Raw genomic sequence first — 20,765 nt, 5'->3', positions numbered from 1 at the left:
CCCACCCCCCGCCCCACCTGCTCAAGCTTTCTGGCTGATTTTTGACTCCTCTCTCCAAAACGAGAGCAGACAAGCATCACCAGACACCTGAGAAACAGTCCAAGACCAAAACAAACGAAAAATCAGCTCAGAGGAATCAGACCATGTAGAAAGAAGAAAGTAATATACTTTATGTTTAAACACCATTAACATCCTCAGACAAAAATATTACCATAATGGGTTGCTGTTTTAAAAGAAACACTGAGAGAACAAAAAAGAGCTCTTAGAAATTAAAACTATTGGGGCCACCCTGTGGCCAAGTGGTTAAGTTTGTACACTCTGCTTCAGCAGGCCAGGGTCTCTCCGGTTTGGATCCTGGGCGCAGACGTGGCACCACTCCTCGGGCCATGCTGAGGCAGCGTCCCACACAGCACAACCAGAGGCGCTCACAACCAGAATATACAACTATGTGCTGGGGTGTTTGGGGAGGAGAAGAAGAAGGAAAAAAATTTAAAAGATTGGCAAAAGATGTAAGCTGAGGTGCCAATCTTTAAAAAAAAAAAAGAAATTAAAACTATTAGAAATAAAAATTCAATAGAAGGATTAGAAGATAAAGTTGACAGAATTTCTCAAAAAGTACAGCAAAAACTCACAAGATGAAAAATAAGACAGAAAAAATGAGAAATTGGAAAGAGAAGTTTAGGAAGACTAACATCTGAATGAAACAAGTTTCAAAGAAAGAGCACAAACATACCAAAAGAAAAAAATGGAGATGAAATAATCAATTAAATAATTCAAGAAAACATCCCATAACTAGGATATGAGTTTACAGAATTAAAAAGCCCATCAAATGTGACACAAATGGATGAAAATGGACCCATACCAAAACACATTTATGTGACATTTCAGAACATGTGGGACAAAGTGAAAATCCAGAGAGAAAAACAAAGGTTATTTACATGATCGGATATGAGAGTGGCTTTAAACTACAACCACACAGCAAACTCGAGGCAGGGGAGCAATGCCTTCCCTAATTTTGATGGAAAATTATTTCCAACGTAGAAGTCTATATCAAATTTGCAGGGAGAATAAGATCATTTTCAGACAAAGTTTTTAAAACATTACTGCCCATGTTCCCTTTTCCAGAAAGCTATGAGGAAGTGATACACTAAAATGGAAGAGAGATTCAAGAGGAAGACGCTGGCTACTGGGAAAGATGTCGTGTGGATGAGAGACAGGGGGATTCCCAGGATGACACTCAGCACCAGGGCCAGAGGACAACCAGGCCCCATCTGGGCAGATCGGAAGGCTCCTCCAGGAAGATGAAACTGACAGAAGACCTTGAAGCTGAGCATACTAAGAAGAGATTTAAGCCATCGGCAAAGTTTGGATTTAATTAGATATAAATGCACAGAAAACAGAAGAAAAAACGAAAAAGGACAATGAGAAACAAAACAAAAATCCTACAGGAGAGGAAAAATATTTAGGGTTTATTAGTAGCTGAGTAGAGCTTATGTAGTCATAATATTAATGAACAAAGAGAATTGTAACATACTTTGGGGAAAATAGGGGGTGGGACTTGGGTGTGGTGCAGAGGGAGGGGGGCCCTATAACGCCTACAAGAGCAAGCTTATCCTTTGAGAGACCACAGACACAGGGCCACATATTCTATTTCCCCATTTATATGAAATATCCAGAAGAGACAAATCCAGAGACGGAAAATACATCAGTGTTTGCCCAGGGCTAGGAGGAATGGGGGGAGGAGGAGGGTTTGAGGGGCTCTTTGGGGGGTAGTGAAAATGTGTAATAATTTCCAAATCACAATAATTATAATAATAATGTCCATATTATTACTGGGTAGTAATATCACCCAGTAATACTGGGTGAATTGTGTGGTATGTGAATTACACCTCAATTGAGCCCTTTATAAAAGAGCGCTAATAGAGGTAATTACAAAAACAAGCAACCAAAAAGAGTTCGGTGATCGCCCCTGGGGTGGTTTCGATGGAGGGGAGCGGGGTTTGGGGGCGGTCTCTGAGGTTTAAAAGAAATCTTGTAGAACAATTTGATTCTTTAAACTACATGAATTATAACCGCTTAAAGAAAGAAAAACAAAGCGTAAATGTTACCATTGACAACTGAAAGCTGGAGAATCATCCCCGGATGTGTCAGCGTCAGGGTTGGAGAGACAGATGGGAGACCCCCGCCTCCCCCCGCCCCGCCTCCCCCCCCCCCCCCCCGCCACCGCCTCCCGGGGCCACGACCCCTGGGCAGGGGCAGGGCTGTAAACCCTGTGGCCCTGGGCAGGGGTCCTAGAGAGTTCCTGCGTGGGCCATAGCCTGGAGTCTGGGACAGTCACCCCGCCACGGCCCTGGGGCAGCCGGCGAGGCGTCCGGTAGGCGGGGAAGGCCGGGGACCCCCGGGTCCTGGCGGGATGGCGGAATAGTGGGTTTGAGGGATGGCGGGTTGGAGGAATGGCGGGATGGAGGAATGGCGGGATGGAGGCGGGATGGCGGGATGGAGGTGGGATGGCGGGATGGAGGCGGGATGGCGGGATGGAGGCGGGATGGCGGGATGGAGGCGGGATGGCGGGATGGAGGCGGGATGGCTGGATGGCGAGTTGGCGGGATGGAGGCGGGATGGAGGCGGGATGGAGGCGGGATGGCGGTGCAGAGCGCGACGGCGCCTCCCGCGGTTCCTCGGAGCAGGGCAGCCCCGCAGCTCCTCCCAGCCATCTCCCCGCCCTTCCCTCTCAGGCCCCTTCCTTTGAAGAGCCTCTGTCTCCATCTCCCTGAGTCTGAATTGTCAATTGGGCCGGCCCCTTTGCCGGTTGCCCCCTACACATCAGCGGCTCCTCCTGGGCTCGTGCGGTCGCTCCTCTGGCGCCCCCTGCGGGCCTGGACGCAGGACTGTCTGGGGCCCTTCTGCCTCCCCTCCCGAGGCCGCGCGGTCACCTTCTGGGCCCCTTCCTCCATAAAGATATCAAACCCACTCCCGACCATGTGTAAGTTTCCCTTTGGCTCTAAATGTTGGACAGAAAAGAAAAAAAGACTGTATGGTGTAAAGACGAATATATTATGTATTAAGATGTTATCTTAGACCTAAAAGTTTCTTTTTTTCTCCTGATTTTAAAATAAAACATTTTCATGACCCTTAAAAGTATTGTGGGCCCTGGGTACAGGACAGTGTGCCAGTCTCTCCCCTCCCGTCACGTTGGAGCCCTCGGTGCACTCCCCTGGACTGTGGTGATAAGCAACTCAAATCTCCTCTTTCACTGGGCTGTGAGCGCTCTTCCTAAAATACAGCCTGGCTTGCAGTGTCACTGTCCTTCTCACAAGCCTGCTGTGGCTCCCCAGTGCCCACCCACTGAAATGGCAAGTGCTATCAAAGACGTCTGAACAAAATGGTACTGGGGCCCAGAGGAGGGGAGGTTAGAGGCTCGTCTAGTTGCTTCTACTCAGAAAACTCAGTTGTGTATGCTGGGAGGAGGGAGCAGAGAGAGGAATCCCTTTCCTTTCACCCCATCCAAGCATGGGGACATGCTTTAGACCTGCCGGGGTCCCCGTGAGCTCAGGAAGGGAAGTGGGGCCAGCCGGCAAAGGGTGACAGCTTATCAACACATGCCACACTGTTCTAAGTACTTTACCATCACCTCGTTAGGCCTGTAACAATCCGATGGAGGAGGCATTATTCTAAATAATAATAAATGTCTGTAAATGTTTTATGTAAAGATGAATAAACTTCCAATTTCTGGATGGGTAAACTAGGGTGCAGAGGGATGTAGGAATGTTCCCGGGGAACACCTGTTCTCAAACGAGGGGAAGGAAGTCCTTGGCCCTGGAGCTTCTCAGTCCCATGCCTCCACGTGGGGAGTGAGTGTAGGAATATTCCCAGGGGGTTTGAGCACCTGTGATTTCCACCTGTGTGCCTATGTAAGGAGCCACCCTGAGTCAGATGCAGCTGGGAGCAGTCTGCTTAGGGCTCCCCACTCCTCACCTTCTGTTAGAAGTTCAGCCCACAGGCAGCCATAACCGAGGCCCCTGCATATGCTGCCCGGGGTTGACACATGCCCTTTGTGCCCCCCCCCCCCCCCAGGGAACATGTCGTCCCTCTTTGTGAGGGACACCAAGAGCTTGGTCAGAGAGCTGGGCAGGAGAGGCGAACTGGTGCCCGTTGACAGCCTGACCAGCGCCCTGCACCTGCGTCCCTTCTGCCTGGTGAGGAAGAAGCTCAGACGCCACCCTTGGCCTTGGGACACGCCCCTCATCCCCACGGTCTTCACCCTCATGGATGTGCTGGAGCCTGACTCCCCCGTCCCAGGTACCTTCAGGTGGGGCCCGTGGGCAGCAGAGTGGAAGGGACTGCAGGGCAGCTCGAAAAAACGTTCCTATGGATGAACAGGCTGACATCCTCCACCCAGGCACCCAGAGCCCCCAGGTCTGCTGGCCTGCAGCGTGCCCTGGGCACCCCGTTCAGCAGGTGCCTCCCATGTGGGAGAAGGATGAACTAATTTCTTCCTTCTGTCCCTGGCTGTGTGATAAGTAATTATGATAATTATTTTAAACACAATAATAGTTAACATGAATTAAGGGCTTGCTGTGTGCCTGGGACCATGTAGCCAATTTCTCAGTTATTCCTGACAACCACCTGTGGAGGAAGGCCCTGTCATTCTTCCATCTACTTTTCTAGATGGAGAAACTGAGTCTCCAAGAGTTAAGGGGCTTGCCCAAGGTCATACCCCAACCAGTAAGAGGAAGGGGCCAATTGGAATCCAGGGCTGAGACCGTAGCCACACTCAACCCTGCCTCCCTTGCTACCTGGCTCCAGCCTCGACCTCTCTCCCCACAGAGGTGAGCCGGAGCGAACCCATCCACATCCAGGAGGTGGTGGCAGGAGCCGTGACAGGGGCCGTGAGCGTGAGCCCCGGGCTGCAGGGGAAGGTGATGGGGAGCAGCGGGGTGACCCGCACAACTACCCTGGTTGTGCAGACCCTCTGGGTTTCCCCTCACACCTGGGAGACGCTGGTGGAGAAGAGGTGAGAGTCAGGGCGGGTCAACCAAGGAGGTGGGGCTCTCCTGGCTGAGGTCTGTCTGTGGTCACAGGTGCCCCCCCAGGCTGGAGTGGGGTGTGGGGGGCAAGAGAGAAAAGCCCAAGACTCCTGCCAGCTTGAGAAATCGAGTAAAGCCACTCTGAAGAGTAGGTTGGGATGGGGAGTCCACTGTTAGCTGTGAACTCAGGGGGCAAAGGGAAGAGAGAGTGGCTATGAGAGGGACTAATATTAGGTCAGAGATTTCAACCCAGATGATTTCAGGGCCAGGAAACAAAACAGAAATATGGGAGCTGCTGGATGTGAGGCGACAGGGAGTGGTGTGACCTGTGGCAAACTGGGAGACACATGCCTGGCTGAAGCTGGCAGCTGCTTTAGAGCTGCTGCTGGTTGTTGCCAGGCAGGAATCTGAACTTAGTGGCACTATTTTTCAAGAGAAGCCAGAAATCAGGGGTTTGATGTGAAACTTACTGATTTTAATATTATCTCAAAATTTTTAAACACCATGTAGGCCAAATAACTTTTGCCTTTTACCCATTTGGCTTGAGGAAAGCCAGATTGTGGCCTCTGGTCTGGACATTTTGAACCTTGTAGAAACAGACATCTCAGACTTTCCTCAGTTTCTCCCATTTTCCAACCATGCCTCCTGGTTCTAGATCAGTAGCCTCTAAGTACAGGCCAGCCACACCAGGGGATCCTGGGCCCCGGGAGCTCTGGCAGAGGCCCCTCTCCAGCTCTGCCTCTTCTCCTGCCCCCTCCTACACCCTTGCAGGAAACTGAGGACTCCAAGGCCCTCATTCTTCAGGGAGCTGCAGAACCGGAAGGAGAGGGAGAGCCTGTATGTGGTGACAGAGGCCGTGGAGACCATGCAGGACACCACGCATCAGAGCAGCAGCAACGCTGTGGGAGCAGGGCAGCTCTCCCTCCTCGGGCTGAGCCATTTACAGGTGCAGGGTGTGCTCTGGGGGTGCAAACGTGGGTGTGCTGGGGGTCATGAAAGCCACCAAGGGGCCCTGCCCACCACCCTAAATCCTGCCAAAGAGCTGCCCCACTAAGAATCGCCCTATATAGGACTTAATAGATATATAGAGAAGATTCCATCCAAAACAGCAGAATACACATTCTTCTCAAGTGCACATGGAACGTTCTCAAGGATAGACCATATGTTGGGAAATAAGGCAAGCTGCAATAAATTTAAGAAGATTAAAATCATATCAAGCATCTTTTCTGACCACAATGCTATGAAACTAGAAATCAACTATAAGAAAAAAGCTAGGAAAGTCACCAATATGTGGAAATTAAATAACAAGCTGCTGAACAACTGCTGGATCAATGAAGAAATCAAAGGAGAAATCAAAAAATACCTAGAGACAAATGAAAAGGAAAACACAACATACTAACTCTTATGGGATGCAGCAAAAGCAGTAGTAAGAGGGAAATTTATAGCATTACAGGCCTACCTCAACAAATAAGAAAAATCTCAAATAAAAAAGTTTACCATATGCCTAAAAGAACTAGAAAAAGAGGAACAAACAAATCCAAGCGTCAGTAGAAGGAAGGAAATAGTAAAAAGCAGAGAAGAAATAAACAGAATAGAATAAAATAAACAATAGAAATGATCAATGAAACTAAGAGCTAGTTCTTTGAGAACATAGACAAAACTGAGAAACGCTGAGCCAGAATCACTAAGAAAAAAAAGAAGGAGGGTTCAAACAAATAGAATCAGAAATGAGAGAGGAGAAATTACAATGGCATCGCAGAAATAAAAAGGATTATAAGAGAATACTATGAGAGGCTATATGCCAACAAACTGGATAACTTAGAAAATGGATAAATTCTTAGAGTCATACAACCTTCCAAAACTGAATCAAGAAGAAATAGAGACTCTGAATAGACCAATCACTAGCAAAGAGATTGAAACTGTAATCAAAAACCTCCCAAAAAACAAACGTCAAGACCAGATGGCTTCCCCAGTGAATTCTACCAAACATTCAAAGAAGACTTAAAACTTATCCTTCTAAAACTCTTCCAAAAAATTGAAGAGGAGGAGAAGCTTCATATTCTATCAGGCCAACATTACTGATACCAAAACCAGATAAGGCCAACACAAAAAAAGAAAATTACAGGCCAATATCACTGATGAACATAGATGCAAAAATCCTCAACAAAATATTAGCAAATCAAGGGGCTGGCCCCATGGCCTAGTGATTAAGTTCAGCATGCTCTGCTTCTGTGGCCCAGGTTTGCAGGTTCAGATCCTGGGTGTGGACCCACACCACTTGTCAGCCATGTTGTGGCAGCTACCCACATATAAAATAGAGGAAGATTGGCACAGATGTTAGCTGAGGGCTGATCTTCCCCAGCAAAAAATTTTAAAATGAAAATAAAAAATATATTAGGAAATCTAATACAACAATACACTAAAAGGATCAAACACCACAATCAAACTAAATTTATTCTAGGAATGCAAGAATGGTTCAAAACTGCAAATCAATCAATGTGATACCACATATTAACAAAATAAGGAATAAAAATCACACAATCATCTCAACAGATGCAGAGAAAGCATTTGACAAGACCCAACATCCATTTATGTAAAAACTCTGAATAAAATGGGTACAGAAGGAAAGTACCTCAACATAATAAAGGCCATATATGGCAAACCCAAAGCCAACATCATACTCAACGGAGAAAAACTGAAAGCTATCCCTCTGAGAATTGAAACAAGAAAAGGATGCCCACTCTAGCCACTCTTATTCAACATAGTACTGGAAGTTTTAACCAGAGCAATCAGGCAAGAAAAAGAAACAAAAGGCATGCAAATTGAAAAGAAAGAAGTGAATTCTCACCATTCCTAGATGACATGATTCTATGTGTAGAAAACTCTAAAGAATCCAAGAAAAAACTGCTAGGAATAGTCAACAAATACCGTAAAGTTTCAGGGTAAAAAATATACAAAAATCAGTTGCATTTGTATACACTAATAATGAACTAGCAAAAAGTGAAGTTAAGAATACAACCCATTTACAATCACAACAAAAATAATAAAATATAAATAAATTTAACCAAAGAGGTGTGAAAGACCTATACACTGAAAACTATAAGACATTATTGAAAGAAATCGAAGAAGACATAAAGAAATGGAAAGATATTCTGTGCTCATGGATTAGAAGAATAAACATAGTTAAAATGTCCATATTACCTAAAGCAATCTGTGGATTCAATGCAATACCAATCAGAATCCCAATGATATTCTTCATGGAAATAGAACAAAGAATCCTAAATTTATATGGAAGAACAAAAAACCCCGAATAGCCAAAACAATCCTGAGAAAAAAGTACTAAGTTGGAGGTATCACACTCCCTGAATTCAAATTATACTTCATAGCTATGATAATCAAAACAGCATGGTACTGGCACAAAAACAGACACATAGACCAACGGAACAGAATTGAGACCCCAGAAATAAAAGCACACATCTATGAATAGTTAATCTTTGACAAAGGAGCCAAGAACATACAATGGAGAAAGGAAAGTCTCTTCAACAAGTGATGTTGGGCAAACTGGACAGCCACATGCAAATGAATGAAAGTAGACCATACACAAAAATTAACTCAAAATGGATTTAAGACTTGAATGTAAGATCTGAAACCATAAAACTACTAGAAGAAAATATAGGTAGTATACTCTTTGACATCAGTCTTAGCAATATCTTTTTGAACACTATGTCTACTCAGGCAAGGGAAACAAACAAACAAAAAATAAGCAAATGGGACTACATCAGATTAAAAAGCTTCTGCACAACAAAGAAACCATCAAAAAAACAAAAAGACAATGCACCAAATGGGAGAAAATATTTGCAAATCACATGTCTGACAGGGGGTTAATTTCCAAAATATATAAAGAACTGGTACAACTCAACAGCAAAAAAATGAACAACCTGAACCCAATCAAAAAATGGGCAGAGGATATGAACAGACATTTTTCTAAAGAAGACATACAGATGGCCAACAGGGACATGAAAAGATGTTCAATATCACTAATTATTAGGGAAGTGAAAATCACAAGTATGATGAAATATCACCTCACAGCCATCAGAATGGCTGTAATTAACAAGGCAAGAAATACCAAGTGTTGGAGAGGATGTGGAGAAAAGGGAACCCTCATACACTGCTGATGGGCATGCAAACTGGTGCAGCCACTGTGAAAAACAGTATGGAGATTTCTCAAAAAATAGAAATATCATACAATCCAGCTATCCCACTACTAGGTATTTGTCCAAAGAACATGAAATCAACAATTCAAAGAGACTTATGCACCCCTATGTTCATTCCAGCATTATTCACAATAGCCAAAACATGGAAGCAACCCAAGTGCCCATCAATGGATGAATGGATAAAGAAGATGTGAGAGATATATAAAATGGAGTACTACTCAGCCATAAAAAAGACAAAATCAAGCCATTTGTGACGACATGGATGGACCTTGAGGGTATGATGTTAAGTGAAATAAGTCAGACAAAGACAGATAGCATATGATTTCACTCATATGTGGAAAATAAACAAACACATGGATAACAGATTAGTGATTACCAGAGGGGAAAGGAGTGGGAGAAGGGTGAAAGGGTTAAAGGGGCACACATGTATGGTGATGGATAAAAACTAGACTATTGGTATTGAACAGGATGCAGTCTATACAGAAACTGAAATATAATAATGTACACCTGAAATTTACACAATGTTATAAGCCAATATGACTGCAATAACATTTTAAAAGATCACCCCATCTAAACAAGAATGAAATTCCTGGGCACTTGTGTGATGGTTCTCAACTCTGACTGCACATAAGAATCCCCTGGAGAGGTGTCTTGTTTTTTGTTATTTTAAAATACTAATGCCCAGACATTCCACCCTACCCCAATTCTGTTTTCATTGGTCTGGACCAGGACCCAATCCCTGGTATTTTTTAACTCTCCCAGGTGATTCTTATGTGCTGCCAGGGTTGGTATCACAGTGTCAGGGGTTTTTCATCCACCTGGGAACCATGCGTGCCCGACTGCAAATCCCAGCTCTGGCCCTGGCTGGCTGTGTGGCCTTGGGCAAGTCACTTGACCCTCTGAGTTTGGTCCGTGAAGTTGGGCTGGGAAATCGGGGTGAGGATTCAGCAGCTATGTGAGAAAATGCCTGGGACACGCTGGGGGCAGTGACACTCACCTTTCCTTCCACCTGCCTTCAGGCCCCAGAGCTGCTCCTCACCAGCTCTGTTCATCTGTCATCGAGCCTCTGTGAGGCTCAGGTCCCCACGGTAATGCAGGAAGGGTGGACCCCACACTAGCATTCTAGGGCTCTGGGACTCTGATCTCCCACCAATTAAGTCGAACTCACAGCATCCCAGCTGGCCCCACCTCTCCCCACCCACCTGAGTGCAGGTGAGTACAGGGCCCCTGAGGTCAGTCTCCTAGCTGCCACGATTCACTACTGTGTCAGAGCTAGAACATTCTTCAAAATGCTCTCTATCAATTGTTCTCCACCATCCCTCATGATGATTCCGTAAGGTGTGGAAACTTAAGCTCCTTGCTTGGGAGCTCACAGCTGGTCAGCAGTGGGGCCGAAATCCCAACCTGGGCCTGTCTGGTTCCAACCCCCGTGTGTTGAATCAAGCCAGTTAAACTGCAGCCCTGTTCTGACACAGCAGGTGGCTGGCCTTGTAATGTGGGTTGTTTCAGCAGATGTGGCTGCAGACAGACTCGCCCGCCTGTCAGTTTTGAGCAGGAGATGGGGGGTGATGTCAGGGAAGGTGGAGGAGAGCTGGGGAGTAGGGAGCCATCTTGGGATAAAGCGATTTGCTGTTGATCCTTTCTACATAGAGACTCCAGGTCGTTGGTTCCATGTAGGGTGACCAGCCTTCCTAGTGTGCCCGAGACTAGGGCTTTCCTGGGACACAGAACTTTCAGGGCGAAAACAGGAGAGTCCTGGGAAAACCAGGACAGTTAGTCACTAGTGGTGAGTGATGGAAAAGCTAAAATGACGGTGGCTCTAAACAAGAAACGGCTTTCTCTCTTAATATCAAAGTCCAGATAGGAGCCTCAGGGCTGTCCTGACAGATAGTAGTGATTAGAGACCTAACTCTTTCGTTTTGTCACTCTGCCACCCTCAATTTATGGCTTCCCCCTCATGTCCAAGATGCTACTGTAGCTCCAGTTACTGTGTCCACCTTCCAGCCTGCAGGAGGGAGAGAAGGACTTGCACACGCCACTTTTGCTCACTTTTGCCAGAACTTGGTTATGTGGCCACATCTAGCTGCAAAGGAGCTGGGATTCGTGGTCTTTGTTCAGGACAGCCATGTGCCTCGTTCTGTTACTATGACTTTAAATAGCACTTTCCCTGTGGAAGTGGGGTGATAACAGTGCACCACCGGTCCCAGTTCTGGAGTCCCAGCTTCCAGGAGTGCTCCCCTCTCTGTGCCACGGTTTCCACCTGTCAAGTGAGGGAGGATCACGTAGTGGCCATTGGAGGTTATCCAGCTGCAATGCCTCATGACTCCAGCTCAGCGTGTCTCAAAGTGAACACTCCACACTCCGGGCGGTGCTGAGTGAGATAAAATGAAGCCCGTTTCTTCATCGTGGGGCTCTGTGGAGCTTTTCCCATGCCCGTGTGTAGTGCTTTGATCCCAGAATGCCTTGGGGTTTTTCCTGGAAATATCTGCAACATATTTTGCAAAATGCTATTCTTGCTGTGCCTAAGTGTGCCCTGTCCCCAGCCTTTGGGTCTTCCTCTCCCCTCCAACCTCTGCAGCCCCTGATCGTCAAGAGACCCTTGTAGCTCCTCCTCCCAGGTCTCCTCCCATCCCGGGCTCCTGTCTGCCCCAAGACCCCTTCCTGCAGCTCCTAGAACCCTGTGTGGACCGGATGTCCTGTTCTCCCTGCCTCCCTCCTAGCTCCAGGGTCAGAGCCACATGGCCAAGGAGAAGACGGTGACCGTCCCGAGGGGCACTGTCCTGGCCTATAGGGTGCTGCAGCTGGAGATCGAGGGGGATCGCTGGGGTAAGTGGAGGCTGGAGGAGCAGGGGAGACGGGACTGTCCATCCAGGAGGGCTGAGGGAGGGGGAGGGGCTACTTCCAAGTGTGGGCCAGGAAGAGAGAAAGAGAAGCTGTTTCCCCCTTGGCCTGAGCAATCAGCCGGCCAGGCCCGCATTCCAGCAGCTCCTAAGAGGACTTGACTTTCCTAGAGGGCTGCTGAGGTCAGCAGTCAGGGAGGGCTCAGAGCCCAGCTGTGCCGCTTGTCCTGGGGTGGGGCTGCTCTCGGCTGGAGGAAGGGTCCTGTCAGGTAATTAGCACAAAGATTCCTGCGGACCCGGAGTGGTCCTGCCCATCCATGGCCCAGGGGTGGCCAGCGGGAGGCAGTGGGTTTTGCTCACCTGTCAGTGCTTCAGCCCAGAGCCCTGCAGACCAGAGATGGGGCTGGACACTGAGCCTAGGGTGAGGCCCCTCTGGAGGCTCTACTCTGGCCCCCTGGATCTGTGGCTTGGGTGGGGAGAAGGAGGAAGATCCAGACAGCCACCCCTGCCCTCCTGGAAAGAGCACAAACTTGAGAGTCCAATGCACTGAGGTTTGAGTGGTGGATTTGCCCTTTGCCATATATGTGGCCCTGGGGACGTCACCTAATGTCTGAAGCTTCAGCATCCTCGTCTGTAAAGGGGTTTCTGCTGCCTGTCCATAGAGAGGCTGTGAGGCCACAGGAGATGAGCTGTGAGGTCCCTGGCTCCGTGCCTGGCACACCAAGGAGCTCCATAATCGTTGATTCTCTGCCTTCCTCTCAGACACTCATGTCTTCCCTACCTGTGCTCCCACACAGCTGTGCTGTACCTGCCTGAAGGCAAGCTCTGCAGAGACACTGGCGGAGGTAAGTGGCCCCCACCCAGGCCCATAACCCCAGCCAGAAATCACCGCCTCCCATAGAGAATGCCCTGACATTCTTGTGGTCCCTTCCCTCCACCACAGAGTCACTCCAGGCACAGGGAGGGCTGTGTGCTCTCTCCCAGGGGGATAGAGATGAACCAGGAGAACTGGAGAGAGGCTGTGGGTAGAAGGATGGTGAGCAGGGGAGGCGCTCACCTGCTTCAGCTCCAGCTCCCCGCATACCAGCCTTCATTTCCCACCCACACAAAGGGAGGGTGGCATTGTCTCGCCAGGTCAGGAGGACCGGTCATGATGTTTGGATGGCATTGGGTACCTGGAGGCTTCTCAGGAGGCAGTTTGCATTGTTAACAGGATGGGAGTAGGAAGGCAGGGGTGTCTGGGCGCTGCTGGATCCACCCACCCCACCCTGCTGCGGTGGTATTTAGACAGTGGGAAGCCCTGGCTTAGCTATCCCAGCGGGGCCGCTGGGCAGGATGGAGCCAAGTGCAAGGGTTCTAAGGAACTGACCCAGAGCAGACCCTGAAGTGGCTCTTCTCCTTCTGGCTGAAGCATTGGCCCTGAGCTGGGGTAAGTGATGGGGGGGTGAGGGGGATGTGGGAAAAGGCAAGGATAAGACCCGTGGCTGGGACCTGATATGTGGTAGGCATTCAATAAACACTTATTGAAGGAACAAAGGAACGAAGGAGAAGTGAGCACATAAATGAACACTCTGCATGAGGTAGGAGCTTCATCAGCCAAGGTCTGTGACATGATGACCTCCCTGTCAGGCTGAGGTCACCTGGGGTCTGGCTGGCCCTGGGCAGGGGCCCGGGCATGGGAGCCCACAAGTGCCCACCACCTGTCTCTACAGGCTGGACCCTAGACGAGGAGCCCAACTTCCAGGGCCTGCAGAGGCAGGTGGGTGCCCAGCTGCAGGACATGGCCACGCTGCTCCCTGGGCTGCGGCACACACTGCTGGATGCCCTCCAAGAGCTGCTCAAGGACTCTCAGGCACTGCAGGAGCTCGAGGACACGGTCAGGGGCCCATGGGCCAGACCCGGGGTGGGGGGCTGGGATCCAGGGCAGGGTGGGGCAGGGCAACGAGAGGCAGGAATGGGATGTGCTCTGGGTCTTGGTGGCGCACAATCTTGGATGGCCCCGTGGTAAGTGGGCACAGCCCTGTGCCAGCTAGTGCATCAGACTCTCCCAAGCATTTGCTCACTGAAGCCCAGAGGAGGGACCCTGGCTCAGCATTGCTGGCATGGAACCCAGGCTCGTCCCAGTCTCATTGGTGACATGAGGGGACAGGGTGCCAGGGGGTGGGGAATGGGTGCTTGGATGGTGAAGTGCGTGGACAGAGGGCAGAGGGGAGACCCAAGCCTGCCTCTCCTTGCCACTCCCCTGCAGCTGGAGCAGGCCCTGGACACTGGAGTGCCGGCACAGCTGGGCGGCCCTGGGGCCTGCATCCTAAGCACCCTCCAGGACCCCTCGGGCAGCCTGTCGACCTCGAAAGGCCGGGCCATCCTCTGCGTTCTTGGAGCGCTAGTGGGTAAGAGGGGTGCCCCGGGACTGGGGTTGGGAGGAAGAGGGCACAGGGAGGCCCCCTGAGGCTCCAGCCCATTGGCGCTGCGGAGCGCCAGTGCTGGTGTATCCTCCCCGCTCGTGGGCAGCGCGTGGCAGAAGATCGTTGGAAGACTGGACCGGGCTGCTGTTGTCACCTTGGGAAGTGGCGTCCTTGTTTCCCAGAATCCCCTTCCCTGTATAGTTCTGGGTGAGAATCACCCAAAAGAGGAACCGGCCTGAGATTTGGGGGCCAGAAGTGAGCAGCAGGCAGTCACAAATGCAGGCCCCTTGGCAATCAGATTTGGTGATGGACAGGCACCTGGCAGGTTCCACGGGTCCAGTGCTTTCTCCGACCACCAGCCCTGCCGACCAGCAGGTCCTCGGACCCGCCCCTGACACGGAGAGGCCACTGCTTCCTGCAGGCCTCGCCATGAGCGCCCTCCCCCACCCTGCAGTCCCCTTTCCACTTGTCTCCTCCACTTTCTTCCTTTCTTCTGTCACTCTATTAATCATTTGTCATTAATCTCCCCCCCTCCAGAAATGTCCATTCCAAGAAAACAAGAGTTACTGTCTGTATTACCCACATGCCCGCTCCCTTGAACACGTGTCTGCACACATAGGTGCCCAGCCTCCCTGAGTTCCCTCCCCACGTGTGACAAGGAGCTTAAGATGCAGACGTGCCAGTCAGGCTGGGCCTGCCCCGCGGGGCTGGAAAGATGATGCTGTTCGAAGTCGGAGCTTTGTGTTCAGGATCAGGCCGACCTGGGTTCTTCTCATCCTAGTTCTGCCACTCACAGAACGAGGAGCCACCATTTTCCTGGTTAATGATGAGCTGGCACCGCCGCTGGGCCAGCAGATGCACTAAGACATGTGACAGCCCTTTGTGAAGTGGAAGTGTTACAGCCTTAACTGACTGTGTTTCAGGGAGACTGAGGGGGTGGGAGGGGCGCCAGTTAACTTGAGACCGCTCGGCACTTCTAGGGCAGGCAGCCAGAACCTTCTCGGGAAAGTCGGCCCCAGAGGTACCTAGTGGGGCTTCTCCTGGCTTTACGGCTCCAACATCCAAGGCCTTCCTCCTGGGGTTCCCAGGGCCTACAAGGAGACACACGGGTGCCTCAACCCCCATCTCTCCCCAGTGCTGAGCGACACCCAGCGTTGCCTGCTGGCCCAGTCCCTGGAGAGAAGGATCCTGCCTCGGCAGCTGGAGCTGGTGAGAGCCTGGGAGGTACTGTTGAGGGGGACATCTGGGGAAACACCAAGTGGTTGGTTGGGGTATCCAGTCCCCAATCCCTTGAGAGCCCTTTGTCAGCCCCTTTACCCAGCCCCCACCCACAGAGAGCACGCACGCTGGGCTCTGACCCCCAAGACCCCAGGCCCGCGCAGCCTCTACTGGGTGGGCCACACTCAGTCCTGTGCGTGTTTGTTCACTGACCGTGTTGCATCCCTACCTTGTGCCAGGCCCTCAGCTAGGGTCTGAGAATACGAAGGTGAAAGGGGCAGCCCCACCCCTCGCAGTCTGGTCAAGGAGACGCGCAGGCAGGTGGTTACAGACAGGGCCTGATTTAGCTGGCATGGGCGGCTGTGGGGGCACCGACGATGGGGCTCGAGCATTTCCCAGAGGGGTGACACCTCCACACTGTTCAGACGGAAAGACAGGGATGGGTCTCTAGGCAGAACAGTGTGCCCAGAGCCTGGCAGCACTAGGAGTGTCAGAACCTCTGACTCCAGCCAGTGCGGGAAGGGCAGTGTCAGGGTACACTACCTGGGACCCCAGTCCTGCAGGGAGCAAGGCCACGAGGCTGAGGCTGGGATGTGCTGGGGAGAGGAGGCCCCAGACTCCCATCCACAGCGGGGTTCCGCCGATCCAGGGGCTGGGAGACCTGCCTGTTCATTCTAGGTGGTTCTTTGCAGGTGGAGAGCATCTTAGAGGCAAACTTCAATCAGATGGAGGAAACACCCTTCTCCCTCCCACGGGAAGTCCTCTCATCGCTACAGAGCGAGGACGCGGCCCTCACCCTGAGCCTGGCGGAGAGCTGTGGGCTGGAGCTGCAGGGACCCGGCCACCAGCTCCTCTGGGACCCTGATGTGGTGCCACAGTTGTCTGCACTGTATGGGTCCCTTGCAGGGCTGCAGCTGCTGGCCAACCCCAGCCCTGCGGCCCCCTCTGCTGATGCCTGAGAAGAGTGCCACATCCTGTGGTCCCAGCCGTCCTGACTCCAGGGAACTGCTGGCCCAGAACTTCTGTGCAGGCCCAGGACGCAGCTGTCCCTCTGGTGGCCACAGGTGATGGTGGGGCTCTGCCAGGACTGGTCCCCAGACAGTAGTCACCTGTCCAGATCTGGGGGGCACCCGTTAGCTTAGGGTCCCACGTTGGATCAGGATTCTTCTCTAAGAGGCAGTAGAGGTGGTTCCAGAACAGCCTGGGCTCCATTCACTGCTCCACCACTGATGGCTGTGCAGCTTTGGCACATTACTCCCTCTCTGTGCTTCCAGATCCCGTCAAATCACCCCATGCAAAATGGAGATATCAGAATCCCTAGCTCATAAGACTGTAGTGAAGATTTAAAAAGTTAGTGTTCATAAAGTACTCAGAACAGTCCCTGGCTGTCAGCTATTGTTATGTGATGTCTATATTGTTAATAGCGTCACTATTCTGGAGGAGGCTGCAGGACCTCTCTCTAGGTTAACAAAGGACTTGGTCAATCACCCCTTTTCCCATCTGTAAAATGAGAGCGATGGATGAAACTGCTCGGGTCTCATGCAGCTGCGCCCCTCAGGGATCCCACGGGCCACACGGACCGGGGGTGTGGGCCAGGGTCTGGGGCGGGATGAGAGCCCTTGACTCGTGGACCAGGCTCTTTCCATAACCCTGGTTCACCCCCGGCACCTCCCCAGAGCAGCAGTTGGGTTCGTTTCACGATGGGAAGTGTTTCTGGTAAGACTCACGTTACCGAGCATGGCCGTGCATGTGTGTGCGAGCAGTGGAAGAGTGTGTGTGCCTGTGCATGCATGTGCATGTGCTGGGACGTGGACAGGGAGCGGGGGAAGAGCCTGAGGACACATCACAGCCAGCAGACCGGGACCAGGCCTCCCGATCCCAGACGAGCGCTCTTGGCATCGCAGACCCAGAACGAAGTGAACCTCAGCAGGAGAGTGCTCACGCGGCAGGCAGGCCGCCCGGTTTGCCCACTCTGAGCAAGATCATTTTATTCTTTTCTAATCATAAAACTTACCTCACAATCCAAACAATGGTCATTGTAAAAAAGTGTGTGAAGAACATTTTAGTCTCCCTAATTCCACTCCCCAGAGATAACCAGTCTTGACCTATTGGTGTTTATCCTTTCAGCATTTTTTCCCTGCACACGTATAAATTATCTGGCAGACAATTTGGTAACGTATTTATAGTTTGTAAACCTGCTCTTTAAAAATGTACTGTACTGTGTGCCTGTCCTTAAGCACTCTCCGTAACGTGAGAAGTGAGGTTGTAGGCAAGGGGAACTTGGCAGGCCTCACACCAACCGCTTGACGGCTATTCTGGCAATAATGCACCTTGTCGTCCTTTCACTGCATCTAAGCCTCTCCAGGTTTGTCTGATGGGAGAGCGCTGACACGGCGCCTCCCTGTGGGCGAAGCAAGAACAGAGATACCTTTCCACTCTCCGTCGCCAGAGCTGTCAGGCCATCCAATCAATCACGTCTCTCCTTATGCACGTTGCTCTTAGGGGCTCAGAGCCCCTCATGTTTTATCAACAAGTTAAACAGCCACAAGTAAATTAAAGGGGGTTCATTGTTTACTCACGTCTTAAATGACTTTAAATGAGTCCACAGACATAGTCTACCTTAAAATCCTCTCTCCTTTCCCATCCCCTCACCCCCTGCAGCTGCCCAGCCCCTCTCACCACCATGCCCCAGCCCCTCACCCCGCCACCGTCCATCCTCCTCCTCCTCGTGCATCCTCCCCTCTCTGAACTTCGTCTTCTCTCATTTCGCAGGAGGGGGAATAGACATCCAGTGGCAACGACAGGATTCTCTGGTGAACACGGTAATAAACGTGGTTCCATAACACATACGTTTTTAAGTTCAACCTTCTTGAAAAGTAACTTTTGCCTGAAATTAGAGATGATCACAATATGAACCAACAATGTATTGATTAAACTATTTCTAGAAAGAGAGGGTTCTATCATCTAAGGTGGAGAAAAATAATGTAACATGGAGCAAGAACCCTGAAACCGATATGTTTGGGGTGAACACCAGCCCTATCAGTACCTGTGTGACCTTAGGCAAGTTTCTTAACCTCTCTGAACTTCTGTTTCCTCACCTGTAAAATAGGGGTAATAATATCTCCACGTGCTCATGCCTCTTGAGTAGCCTGCTTACATACTGCACCCCTCAATAAAGATGGGTCTCCTCCCTCTGTAGGACCTAGAGAGCCCACCCATCGGTGCCCACAGGATGGTCCTTGTCTAAAATCCCCTTTCAGCAGCTAAGTCAGAGTCCCAGGAGCTGTGAACGTGGGGCCAGCAGCGGAGGCGGACAGGGGAGCTGCCTCGCAGCCGTGGGGGTCTGAAGGAAGCCGTCTCTCCGTGCATGGGCGCCTCCTCCACCTCCGGCCACCCCTGTGCAGCTCTCCCTTCTCCGGACCCCCCAAAAGAGGCAGATGGGGCACAGCCTGGAAGCTAGCATTGCCTTAGTGGCCTTTCCAGGTCTGAGGTGGGACCACAGAGTTGTACTCTCACAGGTAGAGAGATGGGGCCCAGGGAAGCCATAAAGCCTGCGGAGGACAGAAAAGGAACCAGAACCCGTACACTGGACTCTCTCCCCTGCTCGGACTGTCCTGTTGGCCACCCTCATGCCCCTCCCTCCCCCCAGCCTCTCACTGCCAAATGCCCCCGGGAGAAATCCACGGAACCCAGGCCGACTGATCCAGCCTCTCAGGGCAGAAGCTCTTGACTGGCGGAAGATGCCACTGCTGACTGAGCCTAAAATAATCGTCCCACTCCGCACGATATGCTCCACCCACCACCTTCTCGCTTCCCTCCCTCCTTCCAGGGGCTCATGCCCCAAACAAGGACCATCCTTGACTCTCGCACCCTCCCACATTTAGTATGCTGGAGACAGCTATGGCTCTACCTTCAAAATATACCCCGAGTCTGGTCACTTCTCACCACATCCACTTCAGCGACCCACCATCACTTCTTGCTCAATCCTTGCAGGTGCTTGGTTGGTCTCCCTGCCCCCGTCTTGCCTCACCTGGGTCATTCTTGGCACAGCCCTAGAGAGAGCCTAAGTATGTCAGATCGCAGCCCTCCTCACTCAGAGCCCTCTGATGGCTGTGTGCTGACCTGGTGGCCTCTACGGCTCTGTGACCCATCACCCTCAGACTGCGCCTCCCTCCCTGGCTGCCCTGCTCTGGCCACATGGGCACCCCGCTGCTCCTCAGACTCCCCAGCCTTGAGGCCTCTGCGCTTGCTCTGCTCTGTCTAGAGCTTTTTCCCCGAGACCCTCACTGCTAACCCTTCCCTCCCGTCTTGGCTCACAAGTTCCTTCTTAGTGAGACCTACCCCTGTCAGCACTATTCAACTGCAAACTGCCCACCCACCCAGCACTCCCAATCCACTGTAATTTTCCCATGGCCTTAGCATCCTCTACTGTACTATAGACTCTAGTAACTGATTACGTCTAGGCACTGGGAATACGATGGTGCAGGAAACAGACACGGTCCTGCTCTTATGGAACTGACCACCTGGGGTGGGACACAGGCACTGAACAAAACTTCATGGTCACTTTGTTAAGGCCCGCTGTGCTGAGTGTTACACAGGAGACTGCTGGACACCGTTGGGGGAACCCAGGGTATCCTTAGAGCTGAACGGGCCCTAGGACTCTACTTTGGTCAAGGACACTGGCCAATAGCATGACTCCCAGTCATCACTGACAACCTGTGGACTGTTCTGGGAGGTAAGTCTGAGGGTAGGGGAGGACAAAGAAAGGAGGCAGGGACGGCAGGGGCCAGGCCTCTCCCATTGTCACAACCCTTGACAAACGGAAGATGGGTGTTGGTGGATAGATGCTCCCCTCGTCTGCCCTCAAGACAGGTCCGAGATGCTTTCTACACAGCTCCCCAGAGGGGCCAGGGGCACAAAGTCCCAAGTGGAGAGCCCAGCCTTGTACTGGCTTTCCCTCCTGGCCTGGTTCACTCCACCCAGCCTCTGGTTCCGCTCCCTGGGATCACTTCCTAAAACCAACTACCCATAGCACATAGCCTTTACTCAGGCTCTGCTTTC

At 51.1% G+C, this 20,765-nt stretch overlaps 1 protein-coding gene across 1 annotated transcript; it reads left to right on the top strand.

The window, feature by feature from the left end:
• Window positions 1-4,079: 4,079 nt before the first annotated feature.
• LOC124228167 (gasdermin-A-like) lies at window positions 4,080-16,663 on the top strand. Its single transcript, XM_046642500.1, has 9 exons — window positions 4,080-4,299; window positions 4,828-5,014; window positions 5,799-5,973; window positions 11,962-12,067; window positions 12,879-12,926; window positions 13,794-13,957; window positions 14,330-14,471; window positions 15,622-15,710; window positions 16,397-16,663. Exons 1-9 carry the CDS (start codon window positions 4,080-4,082, stop codon window positions 16,661-16,663), a joined length of 1,398 nt encoding a protein of 465 aa, XP_046498456.1.
• Window positions 16,664-20,765: the final 4,102 nt, after the last annotated feature.

Source organism: Equus quagga, chromosome 16 (assembly GCF_021613505.1).
Source record: "Equus quagga isolate Etosha38 chromosome 16, UCLA_HA_Equagga_1.0, whole genome shotgun sequence".
Classification (NCBI taxonomy): Eukaryota; Metazoa; Chordata; class Mammalia; order Perissodactyla; family Equidae; genus Equus; species Equus quagga.
Note: the sequence above shows the minus strand (reverse complement) of the source record. Positions and strands in the feature narration are given on the sequence as shown.

Bases quoted from the DNA above. Each gene is read 5' to 3' on its own strand.
- LOC124228167 (XM_046642500.1), top strand. From the start codon at position 4,080: ATGTCGTCCCTCTTTGTGAGGGACACCAAGAGCTTGGTCAGAGAGCTG. The intron at 12,927-13,793 runs GTAAGTGGCCCC...CTGTCTCTACAG, and splicing joins CTGCAGAGACACTGGCGGAG to GCTGGACCCTAGACGAGGAG. The intron at 14,472-15,621 runs GTAAGAGGGGTG...ATCTCTCCCCAG, and splicing joins CGTTCTTGGAGCGCTAGTGG to TGCTGAGCGACACCCAGCGT.